Source organism: Aotus nancymaae, unplaced genomic scaffold (assembly GCF_030222135.1).
Source record: "Aotus nancymaae isolate 86718 unplaced genomic scaffold, 86718_ANA_hifiasm-v0.15.2.pri h1tg000033l, whole genome shotgun sequence".
Taxonomy (NCBI): Eukaryota; Metazoa; Chordata; class Mammalia; order Primates; family Aotidae; genus Aotus; species Aotus nancymaae.
Window position 1 is genome coordinate 16954079 of NW_026988447.1, and position 17164 is coordinate 16971242.

Consider the following 17164-nt stretch of genomic DNA (forward strand, 5'->3'; position numbering starts at 1 on the left):
GGGAACTAGGGGACATGTGGGTAAAGGTAGTGTTCTCCTAGCAATTGGATTGGGACTGTGACATATAATAATGTCCAATGAGCATTGCATAACACCAGGGCATGTTATTTACAAATTTGTTTTTTAATCCTTCCCTCCCTGCCTCATTATTTACAAAAATTTTGATGTGAAAAGTGCCCCCTGGAGTTGTACACTTTCATAGCCATATAGTAGAGCTCTGTTCTGTCACACATACTTTTTTGAATTCTTATTATTTGTTTTTGCATCTGCCCTTTCCACAAGATCAGGGACAACATTGTAATAATCCTTGTATTCCCACAGCTGGCTCAGGTAAATAATAAATAATTGTTATTAGAAAAATATTTTAGCATTTTATTAGAATATTTGTCCATTCATACCATGTTAACTGGCTAATTGTATTTGAAAAAAACTAAACTTTACAATTCTTTTTTTTTTTTTTTTTTTGAGACAGGCTCTCCCTCTGTCACTGAGGCTAGAGTTCAATGTCATCATCATAGCTCACAGCAACCTCCAACTTCTGGGCTAAAGAGATCTTCCTACCTCAGCCCCCCGAGAAGCTAGACCTACAGGCATGTACCACCACACCTGCCTAATTTTTTTTTTTTGAGACAGGATCTTGCTATGTTGCCCAGGCTGGTCTGAAACTCCTGTCCTCAAGCACTTTTCCTTCCTTAGCCTCCCTGTGTTCTAGGATTACAGGCATGAGCTACAGTGACCAGCCTAAAAATTCTTAGAATTAACATGAGAAAAATAATAATCAGATTCGTATAGTTGTACTATTCAACTATTAGGGAAAAAATGTGAATAGTACCTTAGTTGTTGATTTTTGTTTTAATACTTCTGCCCCTTCCAAATGATTCTCATTTGTTCTACTTGATCAAATCAGTAACCATAAATGGCCTAGAAAATAGATGTTTGCGTTATATTTCTTTCTAAAAATTTGATAATCTGTCAAAGTCTGTTCTTATAGAACATAAAACATATATTCTGTGTATTAAAATGGCACTGCCAGCCAAGCTCAGTGGCTTGTGCCTGTAATCCTAGCTACTCAGGAGGCTCAAGGAGAAGGATCATTTGAGGCCAAGTGTGTGAAACCAGCCTGTGCCACAGAGCAAGATCCCATCTCTAAGAAAATGAAAAAAATTAGCCAGATATGGTGGTGTGCATCTGTAGTCCCAGATACTGGAGAAGATGAGGCAGAAGGATCTTTCGAGCCCAGGAGTTAGACGCTGTAGTGAGCTTTGTTCTGTTCCCTGATTGTGCCACTGCATTCCAGCCTGGGTGACAGAGACTCTACCATCTCAAAAAAAAAGACATTGCTTTATATTCTCTTATGTAGATTAAAGGTGTGTGTATACAAACACATAACATCAAAGTTCTTTAAAAAGTAGAAATATAGTTAATTGACTTAGGAAAGTCCAATAGACTTACATGATAATTTTAACTCTGGACTCCGAAATTAGACCAAAGAACAAAAAAACTAAATTTAAAAATTTAGAAAGATTCGAATATTTAACTCCAGTGCTGTCCATAACTTTTTAAAGACATGTGTTCCACCAGTCAAAGACTTTAATACCTGGAGATTGTGTCCTAAGAGGAGCTCTAAGTAGGGCATCTTTGTAGAGAAGGGCTTATGTCTTCTGAAGGAAATAGTATTTCCAGATCTTCCAAAACTTAGGCTAACCTTTTTACTTTGAATATTTTGAGGATCTTAGTGGAAATGGATATGAGTGAAGTTTGTGAAAGGGTGTTATGTAGTATTAATATAACTTTTGGGGATAGATACAGATTTATAAAAGTATAGGTATATAGTGATCTAGATGCGTACTTATAAGGTCCCAGAATAAGTGATTTCTCATCTTTTCCATGCTTATATTTAGTCAATAATCCGTTTCTGAATACATGAAGTCTTTTAAATTTTTCTGGTCATACCATGGTGATAACCACAAAAATGTATAATAATTTTTTAATTACTTCACAATCTTTTATGAAGAGGGTTGGATCACTGTGTTATTAACAAATTTGCCAATTTTGTATCCTCTTTTCCCTAGAAGAGGCTTTTGAGGAAGGGACAGTGTAGGGAACAGTATTTCTTAAATGAGAGTGAAGAAAGTAAGTTGAAGACCAAAACCTACACATACTTCTTTATAATACTGTTTTTTAAATGACAAAGTGTGCCTCATATTTTGTGTGTATGGTAGAGTGTTATACTGAGAGTATATGTTGTTGGAGGGAGCTGACTTAGGAGACAAAACATTGGACTTTAGGCCTAGGTTTGTTACTTTGTAAATGACTTTAAACATGCCAGTAATGATGCTCATCTCAAATAAGTGGGAGTGGCTTTTTCTTCAAAAACATGTATTACCCTCACAATCTGAAATTGTATGATAAATGCTATTTTCTCAAATGAGACTAATAGCTAACTGATTATAAGTACATTCCATGAGAACTTTGTATCCTGTATCACCTGGAGCAGTGCATTATATGGAGAAACTCTCAAAAAATATATTGAAATTGTTGGTCTTTTGAAATGATTTTTATAGTTCTTTCTAGATGTGTGATCTGAACTAAGTGATCTTTGCTTTGTCTTCAGATTATTTTTAATTGTGTTGTAACTGGATTATGTTGCAAAGATTGTCCTTAAGTGACATAGTTTCAGGAGATTGTAAATATTATCATACTGAGGTATTATAGTTCTTTATTCTATTTGGACCATGTCTAAGTGTTTTTTAAAAATATTGATAGAATATATTTGAAGACAGTATGTATGTGTACATATACATAAATATATATATAGTTAGCATAAATGAAACTTAACTTTCATTTCTATTATGTGAACAAATTCTCAGTTCCCTGATGTACTGATATTTTTGAGAAAGCCAAATGTCACCATTTTGACCATTTTTTGTTAGTGTCAGAGTATAAAAATAAATATTATAGTTCTATTTCCTCCTAATTTTGGTTATTTTTCTTATAGATGTTATCTTTGAGTTACTTGATAATTTGTGAATAATTTTATAATTCCTCTGGATTTTCTGCTGTGTGACAAAAGTTATTGTACATATGCTTTAATAGCCATTGAATTTGACTTCACTATGGTTCATTATAGTAGAATCTATTGTTTCCTAATTCAGTAATAATTTTATCATAGCAGCTTAACATCTCATAATTTTAATTGTTATCAAGAAGAATGACATCATTTAATTTGACTCAAAATGCAGAAGGATGGATGAATGACAAATTAATAATTTACTACCTTTGCATAATACTGAAGCATAGAGTATTAGAAGGATTGATGGCAGAAAAGGTTAACAAATTTGAGCAGCTTTCATTAGCTTTACATCGTCATATGTTTGTGGTGCTGACTGAAATAGGCTTTGTAGGAGATCTCAGTCTAGGGAACTAATTACTTGTGCCGATTGCCTCACTGATGAATAGACCCTCATTGTATCATTCCCCTGAAGACGAGGAGCAGCCTGTGATTCACGACTGCATCCTGGCTGATATTTGATAATAATTTTAACAGATAAATGTAGGTAGGCAGAATGATGAAGTGCCTATCCAAGCTCCATGACTATCAAAGCCATACACATAGCCATCTGTGTACTGCCTTTTTCCTTCTCATCTAAGGAGAATTTCATTTTATTAATTGAGTTCCAAAAACTGTTGTCTTTTGATTGTATGTATATTCTGTGGGTATTTATTTATTTTTAAATAATGTTATAGTGTTTTTATTTAAAATTATACAGAATAATGAAGAAAAATATAATAGCTTTTTAATTTTTCTTTTTGAGAACTGCAATTCTTATACTTTTTAAAATCACATTTTGATTACATTTTATCTCCTTCTCCTGACCAAAATCGACAAAGGAAATATTTGACGTTCTTATTATCCCCTGAGCATTTTCAGAGATCAGTCTCTCCTGTTTTAAAAAGATTTTAAAAATAATGTACTGTTTGTTTATGCTTTTTATTAATACAAGATACTTTTTAATTGATAAAAGTACTTATTTATAAACCTATTTTGAATTTGTAAAGGTAACATCTTTAAAACATCAAAATAAAGGTAACTTGTACTTGGGCTTTTTGGGACTGTCAGTTGTTCAAGACTACTAATTTGTCAAAGCTGACAGATACAATTTTATTAGCTCATGAAATATAAGTAACATTTTATTTGTATTAGTCATTCCTGAAGAAGTTTTGATTATGAATAATTTTTTAATTTCATTATTGAAACTTACAGGTATTCATGCTTTATGTCTTCATTGAATTAATATATTCTACAGAAGTTTTTTCATACTATAACTGAAAAAACATTAGTATTTTCCTTATAAAATATTTTTCCAGCATGCTAGATCATGATTAGTTAACAAGAGAGAAAGCTGACATTTATGTATTGCCATATAAAATGTCTATGTAATAGGGAAAAATACAGAATTTGAAATGAGCAAACCTTTTTTTAAAAAAATATATTTCCAAAAGTATGTTTTCGATATAGCAATTATTACACATCATATAGCATGTAGTTTTTAATTAAATACAAAAACAGACTACATAAAACAGAAATCCAATCTGATTTTCTTGAAAATAGATTGCTGTTTCACTCTACAGGAATGGTTTATTTAAAAACAGTAAATGGAAAAGAAATGCGTTTTCTTGTGTTGTTCTAAGCCTCAGGGGCTAAATGTAATGAATATTTTAAGAGATTATTTTAATTAAATTCCTGCACATCTAAACAGAGTAATATTTTATTATCACATACATAACCATGTAACTGAGATATTCATTAAAGTTAACACTTTCTAGACCAAGAATTCAAGGTATGATTTACTGACCTTGTGCAAAAAGGCACAAATTAGGAAGAAAAATGAAGGGGGACGGACTTTGATTAATATAGGTAATGCTATACCATATTTATAATAGCCTTTTCCCTATTCTGGTTTATAAATGCAGCTACAGAGAAAGGTGCCCTGCTGAGGCTGAAATGAGGCTGAAATCAGAGCACATGCCACTAGAGTGTGGGGAAACTGATCACACTGTCAGCAATTCATTTCAAAATGATGTATTTAGTGCTCATTTCACCTTCCAAGAAAAGGAAAAGGAGTTCCTTAGACTAGAAGGTGATATTGTTATTTTCAAGGACATACCTAAGTTAAAGATTGCAGAAAGGGGAGTGTGAAATGGAGGGAGAATTAAGAGGAAGGAGAGGGGAAAAAAAGGCAGAGCAAACAAGGAGAGCTTTATGCAGAAATTCAGTGCTACCACGCTGTTTGATAATTGCTAACATATGTGGCTTCTCTGTTTCATTGTAGTCGTCCTCGTGAGTTCTGGCGCCTTGACTACTGGGAAGATGACTTGCGGCGCCGGCGACGATTTGTGCGTAACCCTCTAGGATCGACACATCCTGAAGCGACACTAAAAACAGCCGTGGAACATGGTCAGTGTATAAACCATTCCTTGCCAATAGCAGCAGGTACAGCACTTCGTAATGAAGAGCATAACTTCATTATTACAAGACACTGTAAAATGGTCCAACACTACATTTCATGGTTATTCAAACCAGAAAGAAAAGTTAATTTTTTTATAGTTTACTATAGAGTCCTATTAAATTATGGTGTCAAGTGTATTTATTCATTATGTTACACATACAAACCTTACTTAACATAGACCCTTTGTTTCAGAGTGCAAGGATTAAATATGTCTCATTTTAAGTGACACATTCAGCTTTTAGCAAATGAATCGAGGAGGCCTGCCTTAAATCCATGAATATGAGAAAGACAGCATTTACAAACCCGATAAGTTTCTAGGTTCTGTTGTGTACACATGGTTTTCCCTCAATCATGGTATTTTATCATGAAATCATGAAGTGGGAAAGATAGTAATAAATATCCAAGTGCCTAGATACTTTCTGAGTCTTGATTTGTAGATGGTTATGATAGATGGCTCATGGAAAAAGAATAAACATTATTTTCATATGTTACTATTCTGTATTATTTTGTTATCAGAGCTTAACAAAACATTTTTTCTTTTTTGTTACAGTGCATATGACTATGATTCAGTTTAGGTAGTCCGATAAGTAAATTGGAAAAACTGAAAGGGTCCTTTGGATTCAATACTGTATTTTTTATCATAGAATTTCACTCATTATTTTACGATTTTTGAAAGTCAGTTAAGAAATATTGATGAAGGAGAAAATGCCCCTCCCCACATTAAAATTATTCTGATTTTACAAAATACAAATCGTTTTATAATAAGGTCAGAAATACTTTAAATTTTCCTTTTTCAGGGTATTGGTTTAACATGCAGCAGTTTGTGGTTAAATGGAAATATGTAGTATATAAAATAAATGTTAATTTGTATTCAATAAGGATATTAAGAATTTAGATTAAAAATCTGTAATCTTAGATTTGGCCTCAGTCAGGCAGCTTAACCTCTTGCACTCAGCGTTAAGGAACCATTTCTAGAAGAAAATGTCCACAATATGTCATCAGATATAACACCAAATGTGACATCAGTCCTTTAAAATAAATGATCTCACAGAGAATAGTCAATAACGAAGTGATCTAAAAGCAATAATAGTCTCATGGCCCTGCATCTTCAACTACAGGAGGTGGATAAAGAGAAATAAAATGTAGAATTAATTAGGACACTTTTGTTTTTATAGTACATATACTTTTTATGTGGTGATAACAGATTTCAGACGGTTTTTTTCTTTTTGTGTTTTTGGTTTGTTTTTGGTTAATGATGCTTACATTAAGAAAGTGAACTTTTTTTCAATTTTCAGCAAAATGTATTACCATGTGCACTTAAAATTTGAAATATTTTTGTCTTCTAAAACATCATTTACGGTAATTTGTGAGTTCTGAGATCTATGCATGGTAATATGTTTTATGTAAACCTTTTCTTTTTATATCTGGAAGGGGAGGATTTGTTTTCTAAAATGCACATAGACAAATTGTTAATATTTTATTCTTAGATATCAATAATTCAATTTAAAATTTGTGATATAGATTTAATACAGAATTTATTAAAATATATTCTTATCAAAAATAGTACATTTAAACATTTTGAAGAATTACAGGATTCTTAATAATAAGTAAATTTTAATTGTTGAACTCTATCTTTTAAAATCATGTTGTTTTGTCAGCTTTTTAAAAGCTAAGCATCTGCAATAATGTTTGACAAAAAAACATTTATTAGCATGCTTTTACTATCATTTAAGACTCTTTTGATGTGTGTAGAAGCAGATTTCACTCTGATTACTCTAGGTAGTAATTGAAAGGTTAATACAATGTTAATTATCTATATTTTATTGTGCATTTTTAAATTGAGAGGGAATAGCAAAGGTAAGCATTGAGTAATATTTTATAGTAATCTTGTAATTATTATCACACTCCAAAATATTATGAACAAAATTTGAGTTTGAAATATATGTTTAAAAATCTAAATGTGTAGGAGATTCTTCACTTGTCTTACAATTACAGAGATATATCATATTTAATATAAAATTTTTTGAAAACACAAATTCTAATTATACCTCATATTTATTTTATTTTAAACAATAAGGAAGTCAATTCAGCACATAGATTGTGTTATGGTATTGTTTGATGTCAACATAATTTATGCTAATATATTCTGTAAACAAAGAGCTTAATTTTTTACTGGTTTATTAAGTGAAGTATTTTATAGTGACATTCAATTTTAATTTGGTGTTTAAAATTTTTGGAGCATTAAAGAAGCTAATCAAAATGAACATATTAAGAATTAAGTATGCAAAACAAAATTGTTAATGTGATCAAAAGGTAGTTGAAATTAATAGATTTTTAACATGGATACTGTGCTTCAATGTTGAATTTAAATATTTAAAATAGATATTAATGAGGATAGTATGTCAATCCTATATTTTTATGACTTCCTTTATTTATAATTTATTTAAATAAGGAGACAGGACATTTTAAAAATGCTGAATCTTAGAACACCATGAACTATATTATCATTATCAAAGCAAGACATCTAAATAGAAGTGCCATTGGAGATTAGTTATGTATTTTAGTAGAAAGAGCCATCTTTTTTATAGATTGATTTGATTTGAAGGAAAGCCTCTAGTGTAAAGGTGGCAGAGTAAATACCTGAAGAGTGATGTTCTCTGTTTGGGCGATCAATACCAGCCCCATGACTCTACTTCTGGCTACCTTCTAGTTAAAAACAAATTTTTTAATTCTGACAATTTAATTGCCCTTCCCAAGTTCACATTAACTTGCTTGGGGAAAAAAGCTTTAGGTAATTTTTCAAACAGAGACCCTCCAAAGTGGTTATTTATAAAAGTCATGTTGTAATGGGAGATTTCTTTAACTTTGCAGAAACTGAGTCATATTTTTAAATTAAAATTAATACTTCCTCTTATGATTAAATATTCTTTACGGAAATTATCAGCTCAGGCAAAGCTGAATATTTTATTCTTGAGGGCATTTTCTTTCATTTTATAGTTTTAAAGTTTATTAGAAATTATTAGCAATGAATTGTAACATTTTCCTAATGCCAGAGCCCAAGTTAGCAGTTAATTATTATCAGAGCATTTTGGATGTAGAAGGAACCTAAGACTAACATCTGGTTTAACTTTATTCTTTTTTTTTTTTTTTTTTTTTTTTTTTTTGAGACGGAGTTTCGCTCTTGATACCCAGGCTGGAGCGCAATGGCGCGATCTCGGCTCACCGCAATCTCCGCCTCCTGGGTTCAGGCAATTCTCCTGCCTCAGCCTCCTGAGTAGCTGGGACTACAGGCACGCGCCACCGTGCCCAGCTAATTTTTTGTATTAGTAGAGACGGGGTTTCACCATGTTGATCAGGATGGTCTCGATCTCTTGACCTCGTGATCCACCCGCCTCGGCCTCCCAAAGTGCTGGGATTACAGGCTTGAGCCACCGCGCCCGGCCATAACTTTATTCTTTACAGATAAGGAAACTGAGGAAACAAAGGGCCAATATAATTTTTGGTAGATAAAGGAGTAAAGCCCAGGTTAACTGACTGAAGCCTACATTTTCATATCAGTGTGCTGTGCTGTCTTCTAAAATTTATTATTAAATATAATGGGAATTTTATATTCAAATTAAAGCCACATAAAAAGTGTTTTAAATGGTAGAATGATTGGTTTTAATTCAGGTGCTAAAACAGTTTAGCAGAGAACCCTATTGAATTCAAGACGTTTTTATTTTGTAGAGAATGTGCTTGCTAATAGAAATACATAATGAGAATTTAACATAGTTTTAAAAGTATCTCGTAAGCATATGGAATGATACAAGTAACTCATTTGGTTTTCTAGGGATGACAGATCATGTAAAGATCTTAAATCATTCCATTCTCTCATAACTTCAATAATACCAGATACTGTTGCTTCCTTTTTAGGATCAACGTATACTATGTTCTCTATCTAAAATTTTCAGTAACCCATGGTTATTAGTAGATGCACCTGGCTTGTTCTTCTACTCATTCTTTGTAGTTTAATTATTTGTTTTCAGAGTCAATTTTCTTGACTTGGAATGCTATGGACATAGCATTAAATACTTTGGCATACTTTATGGCATACTTTATGCCATTATGCTATGGACATATGGCATAAAGTACAGAGGGGAATCAGTTAGATTAGAACTATAGTTGATTATAAGATATTCTTTATGTGTCCTGTTCAGAATACAGTTATAGTGTGTGCTTCACATTACACTAAGTAGGTACCCATTTTTATTTTATGTATGTTTGAAGGCACTTTCTTATTCCAATAGCAGTCTTTTTTTAAAGTGGCTAATTCTTAAAGTATAAACTTATTTTACTTTGATATAGACTATTGATTATTCCAATTCACTTTCTCAGTAGATGTTTGAAAAGGATTTATATTGAAGGTGGATCAGTTTTGTGTGTGTTTTTGCTCTTTTTATATTTTAATTCTACTTACCTACTTTGTGTTGGATAGATGAATCAACTCATGTCCAGAGTTGGCTCTAAACAACTTGAATTTTGCATTTTGAGGGCCAGCCTCTCTCTCTTAGATCTTTTGTTGTTTTTAGCCTCAGTGAATCAAATCATTTTTAAAGACAGCATTTTTGACAGATTTCTCCAATTTTATGTAACAGTCGAAGTTTAATTATTAAGTTAGGATAAATATTAAACCAGAATAAAAGGCAAAATTAAACCAGAATAAAAGACATTTCTTTATAGTGATATGAAAAATTTAAACAATGATCACATTAGTAACAATTTTGTTAGCCAGAAATATCTGAATTAAGCTTTAAAATGGAACCCAAAATATATTCTGACTTCATTCAATTAACTTTTAGACTAGTGTAGAATACATTCATAGAAGATATCAAAATACTTGTTTATAATGGTTGGTTGAGAATAAGGCAAATGGAAGTTAAAATATACTTTTCCCCAGCACATATAAACATGATAATAATCCTTTATTTTATGCTTGGAAAAGTTTTGTTCTAATTTTTTTTTTTTAAATTTCTTTAGCAGAAAGCTATTAGACCACTGAGAATTGAATACCAGCGCATGTGGTGTATATTAGAGTACTGTTGGTAATTTTACTGCTGCTAACTTAAAATCCTCAAGGGGGAGTTAATTACAGGAAAACCATTCTAAATATCAGTAAGCTGCATATTTTCCATGACAAGAGGTTTTTCAGTGGAGCTTGAACAATTCCAGAATCTGAGCTTGTAAAAATAAGTAAATAAATAAAAGTGGGTGTGTGTATGCATACAGTACACCTATAGTATGTAAAATTTTTAATGAAACTTTAATCCAGAAATTATCTTACTGTGTTTTAATATAGGCAGCATGATTAGAACATAATTTTAAAAAATTTTAAATTTCAATTAGAAGGGATAATTATATTTTTTGTGGTCATTTAAATGAATGTGAATTTATTTTTTGAGCTATTTTAAACCGTTACATATTTCCACTGGGGACCCTAATTTTTTTGTAAATATTTGCAGATTAAAGAAGTTTCTTCTTTTTTCCTTTCAAATAAGCTTGGTGTATTTTAGGACATGTATGGCAATAATCAGAGGAAGTAATGAGCAGGGTGTTGAATTTAGTTGTTTCTGATGTGTTTGGCATGTTCATCAGATTTAGATTTGGAAATGCATATTTTTTGTTCTTGTTTATTCTGATTTAACCTTTTAAAATGCACTGAGAGATTAGTAAACAAATTATATATACGTTCATATTTGAACAGTGGTTGTTTTTGTTTTCTTTCATTTTCTTACCTGTAAGAGCTAGTATGGCATAGTGGTTAAGAACCCAGATTCTGGCACCATGCTGCCTGTTTTTAAATCCTGACTCTAATTGTCAAAAGCCATGTTAATTTGGGCAAATTATGTAACCTCTCTGAGCCTGTCTTCTTATCTTAAAATTATAAATTAGCAGAAAGTTTATGAAACTTAATTGAGTTAACTATGTAAAGTATTTTTAACACTCCCTGGATCATGCAAAATGGTATGTAATATTAGCCTTATTATTAATATTTCTGCTTTGAAGAAGGAATTATAAATCCAAGAAATGAAAAGAATGTAGTATACTGATTCTGTACTAAAATCTAACTGGCAAATAATAATTTATTATAATTTACTTTATAAAAACATCTAGAAGATGGTGCTTCATTTGCATTTCTCAGTGGCCAGTACATTTTTAATAAAGTTGATAGTAAATTGCAAAGTATCTTGCTTAGCCCAAGGGCAGTGTTTCTGATTTTAGAGTAAGGAAATATCAATACTTGAAATATAAGTGATTTTAGAACATACTTCTGTTTTCCGAAAAATTATTGGTTAATTCTAAGTATATTTCTTTTTAGCATTTAGAAAAAAAAAAAGGCCAGGTGAGATGACTCATGCTTGTAATGCCAGCAACTTTGAGAGGCCAAGGTGGAAGGATTGCTTGAACCCAGGAGTTTGAGATCAGCCTGGGCAACATGTGAGACCTCTTCTCTACAAAAAGTTAAATTAAATAAAAAAAGTAACTGGGCATTGTGGCGAGCATCTGTGGTCCCACCTACTTGGGAGGCTAAGCTGGGAGAATCACTTGAGCCTAGGAGGTAGAGGCTGTAGTAAGCTGTTATTGTGCCTTTGCACTTCAGCCAGGGTGACTGAGCAAGACCCTGTCTCAAAAAATAAATAAATAAATAAATAAAGCCACTTTAATTAGATACGTTAAAATAATCTTTTCAAACGTGTGTCCAGACCATCATATGTGTGTGTAGCTTACAATGCAGCCTGTGGGTATGAAAGGTTTTATTTACCCATAGAGTGTATTCAAAGGTAAATATAGAAAGCTTCTTCCCATGACTTCTTATTAAATAGAAACTCCTATGTTTGTTTAAGTAGCACTGTAAGTATTGTATATAAATGTTATATATTATACATGGTGAATTCCCAATAAATATGAGAAAAACAACTTTTACCTTTAGCATCATCCATAAACGTACCTATCAAACCCCAAGAACCTTTGATCTGCCAAATTAATCAGGTAACACATGTGCAGTTTAACTATTTAGAATAAATTATATGGATTATATATTAGTCATGTTACTGCAAATTGACTACTTTATTTTTTCTGGGGTTTGGGCATTATGCCTAGGCAGAAGCTGCAGTGGAGCAAAAAAAAACCTAGCCATCCGATTTCCATATCAATAGCTGCAGCCTGGGTGGATCAGGTGCTTTACCTCAGGGATTTATCTAGCTGAAAGCCAGGAGGGTCAGGTGAAGATTCTTAACTTTGGCTTATATGACACCATTCAAAAAAAGAAGATTAGGAAAAAAAACACTTATGAAGTTTTACAAATCACAATTCAGAAGTTAGCATCTGCCTTCCTGCTTTTCGTAAGGAGAAAGCTGCTCAAAACAACAATAGGGGCCCTGGAAGGATGCGGGTTTTGAATCAGAATTTTGAATTTCAGTGTTTTCCTTTTTAAATTGTGTCTCTGCTCCCCTGTTGGATCCCATTGTTAAGTGTAGGGGCTCCGCAGAGCTGCTTCTTCCCTTCCTAGATGTGGTGTTCTCTTTTCCTCCTTCTGCCTGCAGTTGCTGCCTTGTCACAGTGCCTGAGTCTGGTACTGCTGCTCTCCACAGGCTGCTCCAGTTTAGGCTGCATGAGGCCCCTTGCCCACATGCCTCTCCTCCCAGGCTTTCTGTTATGTTTGCCCCCGGGGTGCCTTAGCCCTTTAGTTTAAACAGGCAGAGGAGGTAGTGTTTGAGCTTCCACTTAGTTTCCACACCGCCTTGCTCCTGGATATTTGTATAAGGGGCGAAAGGGCAGAGGAGTGAGTGTATGTGTGAACATGTGGACAAGAGTAATGTGAAGGAAGGAGGGTGGATAAAGAAGGGATTGCAGCTTCAAGGAGCTGCTGTAGTCTTGTTAGTGTCGGATATGGCTTCAGTATCTGGGCCTAAATCCTCACTGATTTGTGAATGTCTCTTAGCTTCGACCCTTAATTCTGGATTCTCCTCCACAGCCACTCCTCAACCATTGCAAGATGTTTGTCAACATTATTTGAGGGAATGAATCAGTCCTTATTTTTTGGTGTTAAATAAATATTGTTTCCAAAATTGGGTTTTGATTGTTCCTATTAATGAGTTTTCAAAAAAAGTACTGCTTTTGAACCCACTCCTGCCCTAACTATAAGTAAATAAATGGTATGGTGAGCAGTGCAGGGGTCAGATTTAATGGGATTATGGTGCTTGTTTAGGGTAACATTAGACTAGGTTGGGGGATCGAGTTTGTCAGAAAAGGCGTGCATGCCATCGCAATCGCTTTCTCCACTGTGGCTGATTCTGTGTATAAAAGATTGACCATCTTTGGCCACCTACCCTTACCTAAGCCCCTACCCCTCTGCCGAAGAGCTCTTCCCAGAACTGATGGACAGCTTTGTTTCCTTTTCATTTCAGCCACAGATGAAGATATCCTTGCTAAAGGAAAACAGTCCATCAAGAGTCAGGCTTTGGGAAATCAGAACTCAGAAAACGAGATCTTCCTGGAAGGCGATGATGATACTCTGTCATCCGTAGATGAGAAAGATTTAGAGAATCTTGCTGGTAAATTTGGTGGTTGTGCATCTATTTCAGCTACCCCTGGGACAATAAGCATCTAATTACTTACTTTTTCAGCTGTGACCACTAGGACTCCCAAGCTTACACCCACAATTACATTAATTGGTTATTTCAAACACTTCCCCCCTTATTTTCTACAGTTTCTCTTTTATTTTTCTATTCTATTCAGTCTTCTTACTCTCATTTTTTTTCTTTTATGAATAATTTTCACTGAAAAAGAAAAAAGTTTCAAAGCAGCAACAAAAGAACAAAATTGCTTTGCCCATCCCATAGAAGTTACCAAATCTCTGTAAATTAGGACTATAAGTAAAATTCTGCCAGTTTTGTTTTTTTTTTTTTTTTTGTAAATAAAGCTTGGAGGGAGAGGAGCTATTTGATTTGATATACGGGTCTTAGTGAACATGCTGTATATGCATGTAACTCTCTCAAATCAATTCCAAGAATGCCATGACTTTTCACAACATTCATGTATTTTGCCTGATGTAGGAATTTTGATTTGCGCTCTGTAGATTCTCAGTTTTACATCCCTTATGGGAAAAATTCTCTTGTTTAGCCGGAAATTTTAGTCATTCATTAAATGGCTTTTTTACTTTAATACCTGTGGCTCTGCCCCTCAAGGAAGAAAGTCTGAAGGGTTCTATAATTTCTATAGGTGAAAATTACATAGTCTTCAATTTTGATAATTTTAAGAGAAAAGGCATTAAAAATCTTGCATTTGGTGACATATCTGCAACCTGTGCTATTATGCCACTTGTTAATGAAAAGCAAAAAGAGAAGATGGTATCTTGTTTGACAACTGTAAACCTCTCTGTAAAGTAAAATAAAATTAATTGGTGGGAGAGGAGAGTAAGGTAGATATTGCTCTTCAGTAGTCTTTTCCTTCACATCCATTTACCCATTTCCTCCTTTATTTTGCTTCTATTCTTGCTACTAGTAATACATTCATACAGTAATAGAGGTGAAAGGGTAGTTTAATTATATAATCTTGACAATGGCAATAGGATTAAGAAGTAATCCACACTAATAAAGTGGTGTGGGTTAGAAATGAAGTGGAAATTGTCAGGGGTCTTCTGTAGGACCTAGGCTGCCCTAGCTCTTGCAGCTGTCTGCTTACCCTGTAATTGAATGTCTGAGAGTGATTGAAAAAATGTTATTTCTTCTCAGTATTACATGCTAATGTACAGAGGGCAAAAGGAGACAGCAAAAGAACACATAGCTTCTTATTTCATCCATTTATAGGGATGAGCTTTGGGAAATCATGGCTGTTCTGCAGCTATCTGCTGCCCATCTGCAAACACAATGTATTTGTACATTGGGAATAGAGGGCAAAACCTGCTCTGATCTCCGCAGAGCATCCCTTCTATTGTCCTACTGGCACACATTAAGATTGATGTGAGATTAAGCACTATCACCCTTCTAACAATCGATGGAAATGTCAATTCATCTGAATTTTGAAACACTTATTCACCCATTGACTACCTGAATAGGCACACCTTGTTTATAGGCACTATATTAATTCAGAACTATAAGTGCCAATCTTCTCTTAGGCTGTTTTCTTCCCCTGTGGGATTTATACCATGAGGAATTGACAATGGAATTCCAAATTCTTTCTACATCAATCTCTCTCTCTCTCTCTCTGTGTGTGTGTGTGTGTGTGTGTGTGTGTGTGTGTATACACACATGTATATATAACATTTTTAGTTCAAATATACATTATGGTGTTCTATCTATAGTGAATCTATTGTTTTCAGTAGCAGTCTGATTTGTCTCTTTGATAATCCCTGTGGAGATTTGATTATTCCAATAAAAATTCATTCACTTGGAAACCCACCCTCCAGCTGTTTACTCCCAGAGTCCCTGAACTACACTAATATTAGATTTTGAAGCATTGAACAATACTTAACAGTGGAAAGGAAGGCTTAGAAAAGAAGTATTTTTGCCAGTCATTGGTGGGGTAAAGTTGTTATGGGAGAGGTTTTATGTCAAGCTGGCATAAAATCTCTATCAGAAAGTATGGTTTAACATTTCTCACTTCATTAATAAGCTAGTGATCTTTTTGTAGTTGTGCCTCTACCATACTGTAAGCTAACCCCTGGCCTTGGAAGCCTATTGAGGCTTCCTTGCTCCTGGTTGTTGTTCATGTTGTTAGATAGCCTCAGGCTTGTTTTCTAAATGGAATGTGGATGGACTTAATTTAGGCAGAGCCACCTTCTTACCTAGAGATTAGACCAAAGCTTTGCAGACTCCCTGTAAAATAATTGCATCCTAGTTTACTATTATCATTAACCGCCTGTTACAAATCTTCTAGTATGAGAATCCTGACTTTGCATTTTCAGAGGAAGATTTGGGGTGGACAGAATATGTAAGTGTAGAAGTGGTTGGCAGGCAGTTCAGTATTAGAAGTGAGAATGAAAAGATTAAATACAATTTCAGGTTGAATTTGATTTTTTGAAAAATGTCATTCCAACTTGTGTGGCTTGTCTTTTCCTTTTGGCAGGTACTGTTAGCCTGAGCACACCAGCTCAGCTTGTGGCCCCCTCTGTTGTAGTAAAGGGCACTCTTTCTGTTACCTCCTCTGAACTCTATTTTGAGGTGGATGAAGAGGATCCTAACTTCAAAAAAATCGACCCCAAGGTGAGAAGATAAGGGGGTTTCATTTTTTCTTATGATGGGATGGTGGGTGCTGTTGGGTGGGATTGGCATTGGTAAATCTGGCAGGCTTAGTTTGAATTTCTTCTAAATTGCCTTGGCTTATATGCAATGTCATTATCTTCTTTAGCTTATGATTCCCTACCAGTTAGCTTATTGAAGTTCATTTAGATTCAAAAACAAATTCTACTTAATGGCATTTATCATTAGCTCTTTGTGAGGAGGGGAAGGAACCTCAGGAAACATTATCTATAAATATATTTTGCCTCAGAGGGTCAAGGGTGAATTAAGATACAAAATTCAGTGAGATTGAGAGTGGAATTATTTTGTTTAGCCTTTATGTTTTCTGGGTATGATACCAATATATCACTCTCCTTGCTTTGTCCCCATGACTAACTA

General features: G+C 33.7%; 1 protein-coding gene across 3 annotated transcripts in view; it reads left to right on the top strand.

Annotated features, from left to right (window-relative positions):
* Positions 1-17164, top strand: part of LRBA (LPS responsive beige-like anchor protein) — a 742045-nt gene that overhangs the window by 418003 nt on the left and 306878 nt on the right. For all 3 annotated transcript variants that reach the window (XM_064383828.1, XM_064383829.1, XM_064383830.1), the window contains exons 38-40: positions 5334-5458; positions 13955-14101; positions 16614-16750. In XM_064383828.1, coding sequence (XP_064239898.1) covers positions 5334-5458; positions 13955-14101; positions 16614-16750 — 409 coding nt within the window. The remainder of the gene's footprint in view (positions 1-5333; positions 5459-13954; positions 14102-16613; positions 16751-17164) is intronic.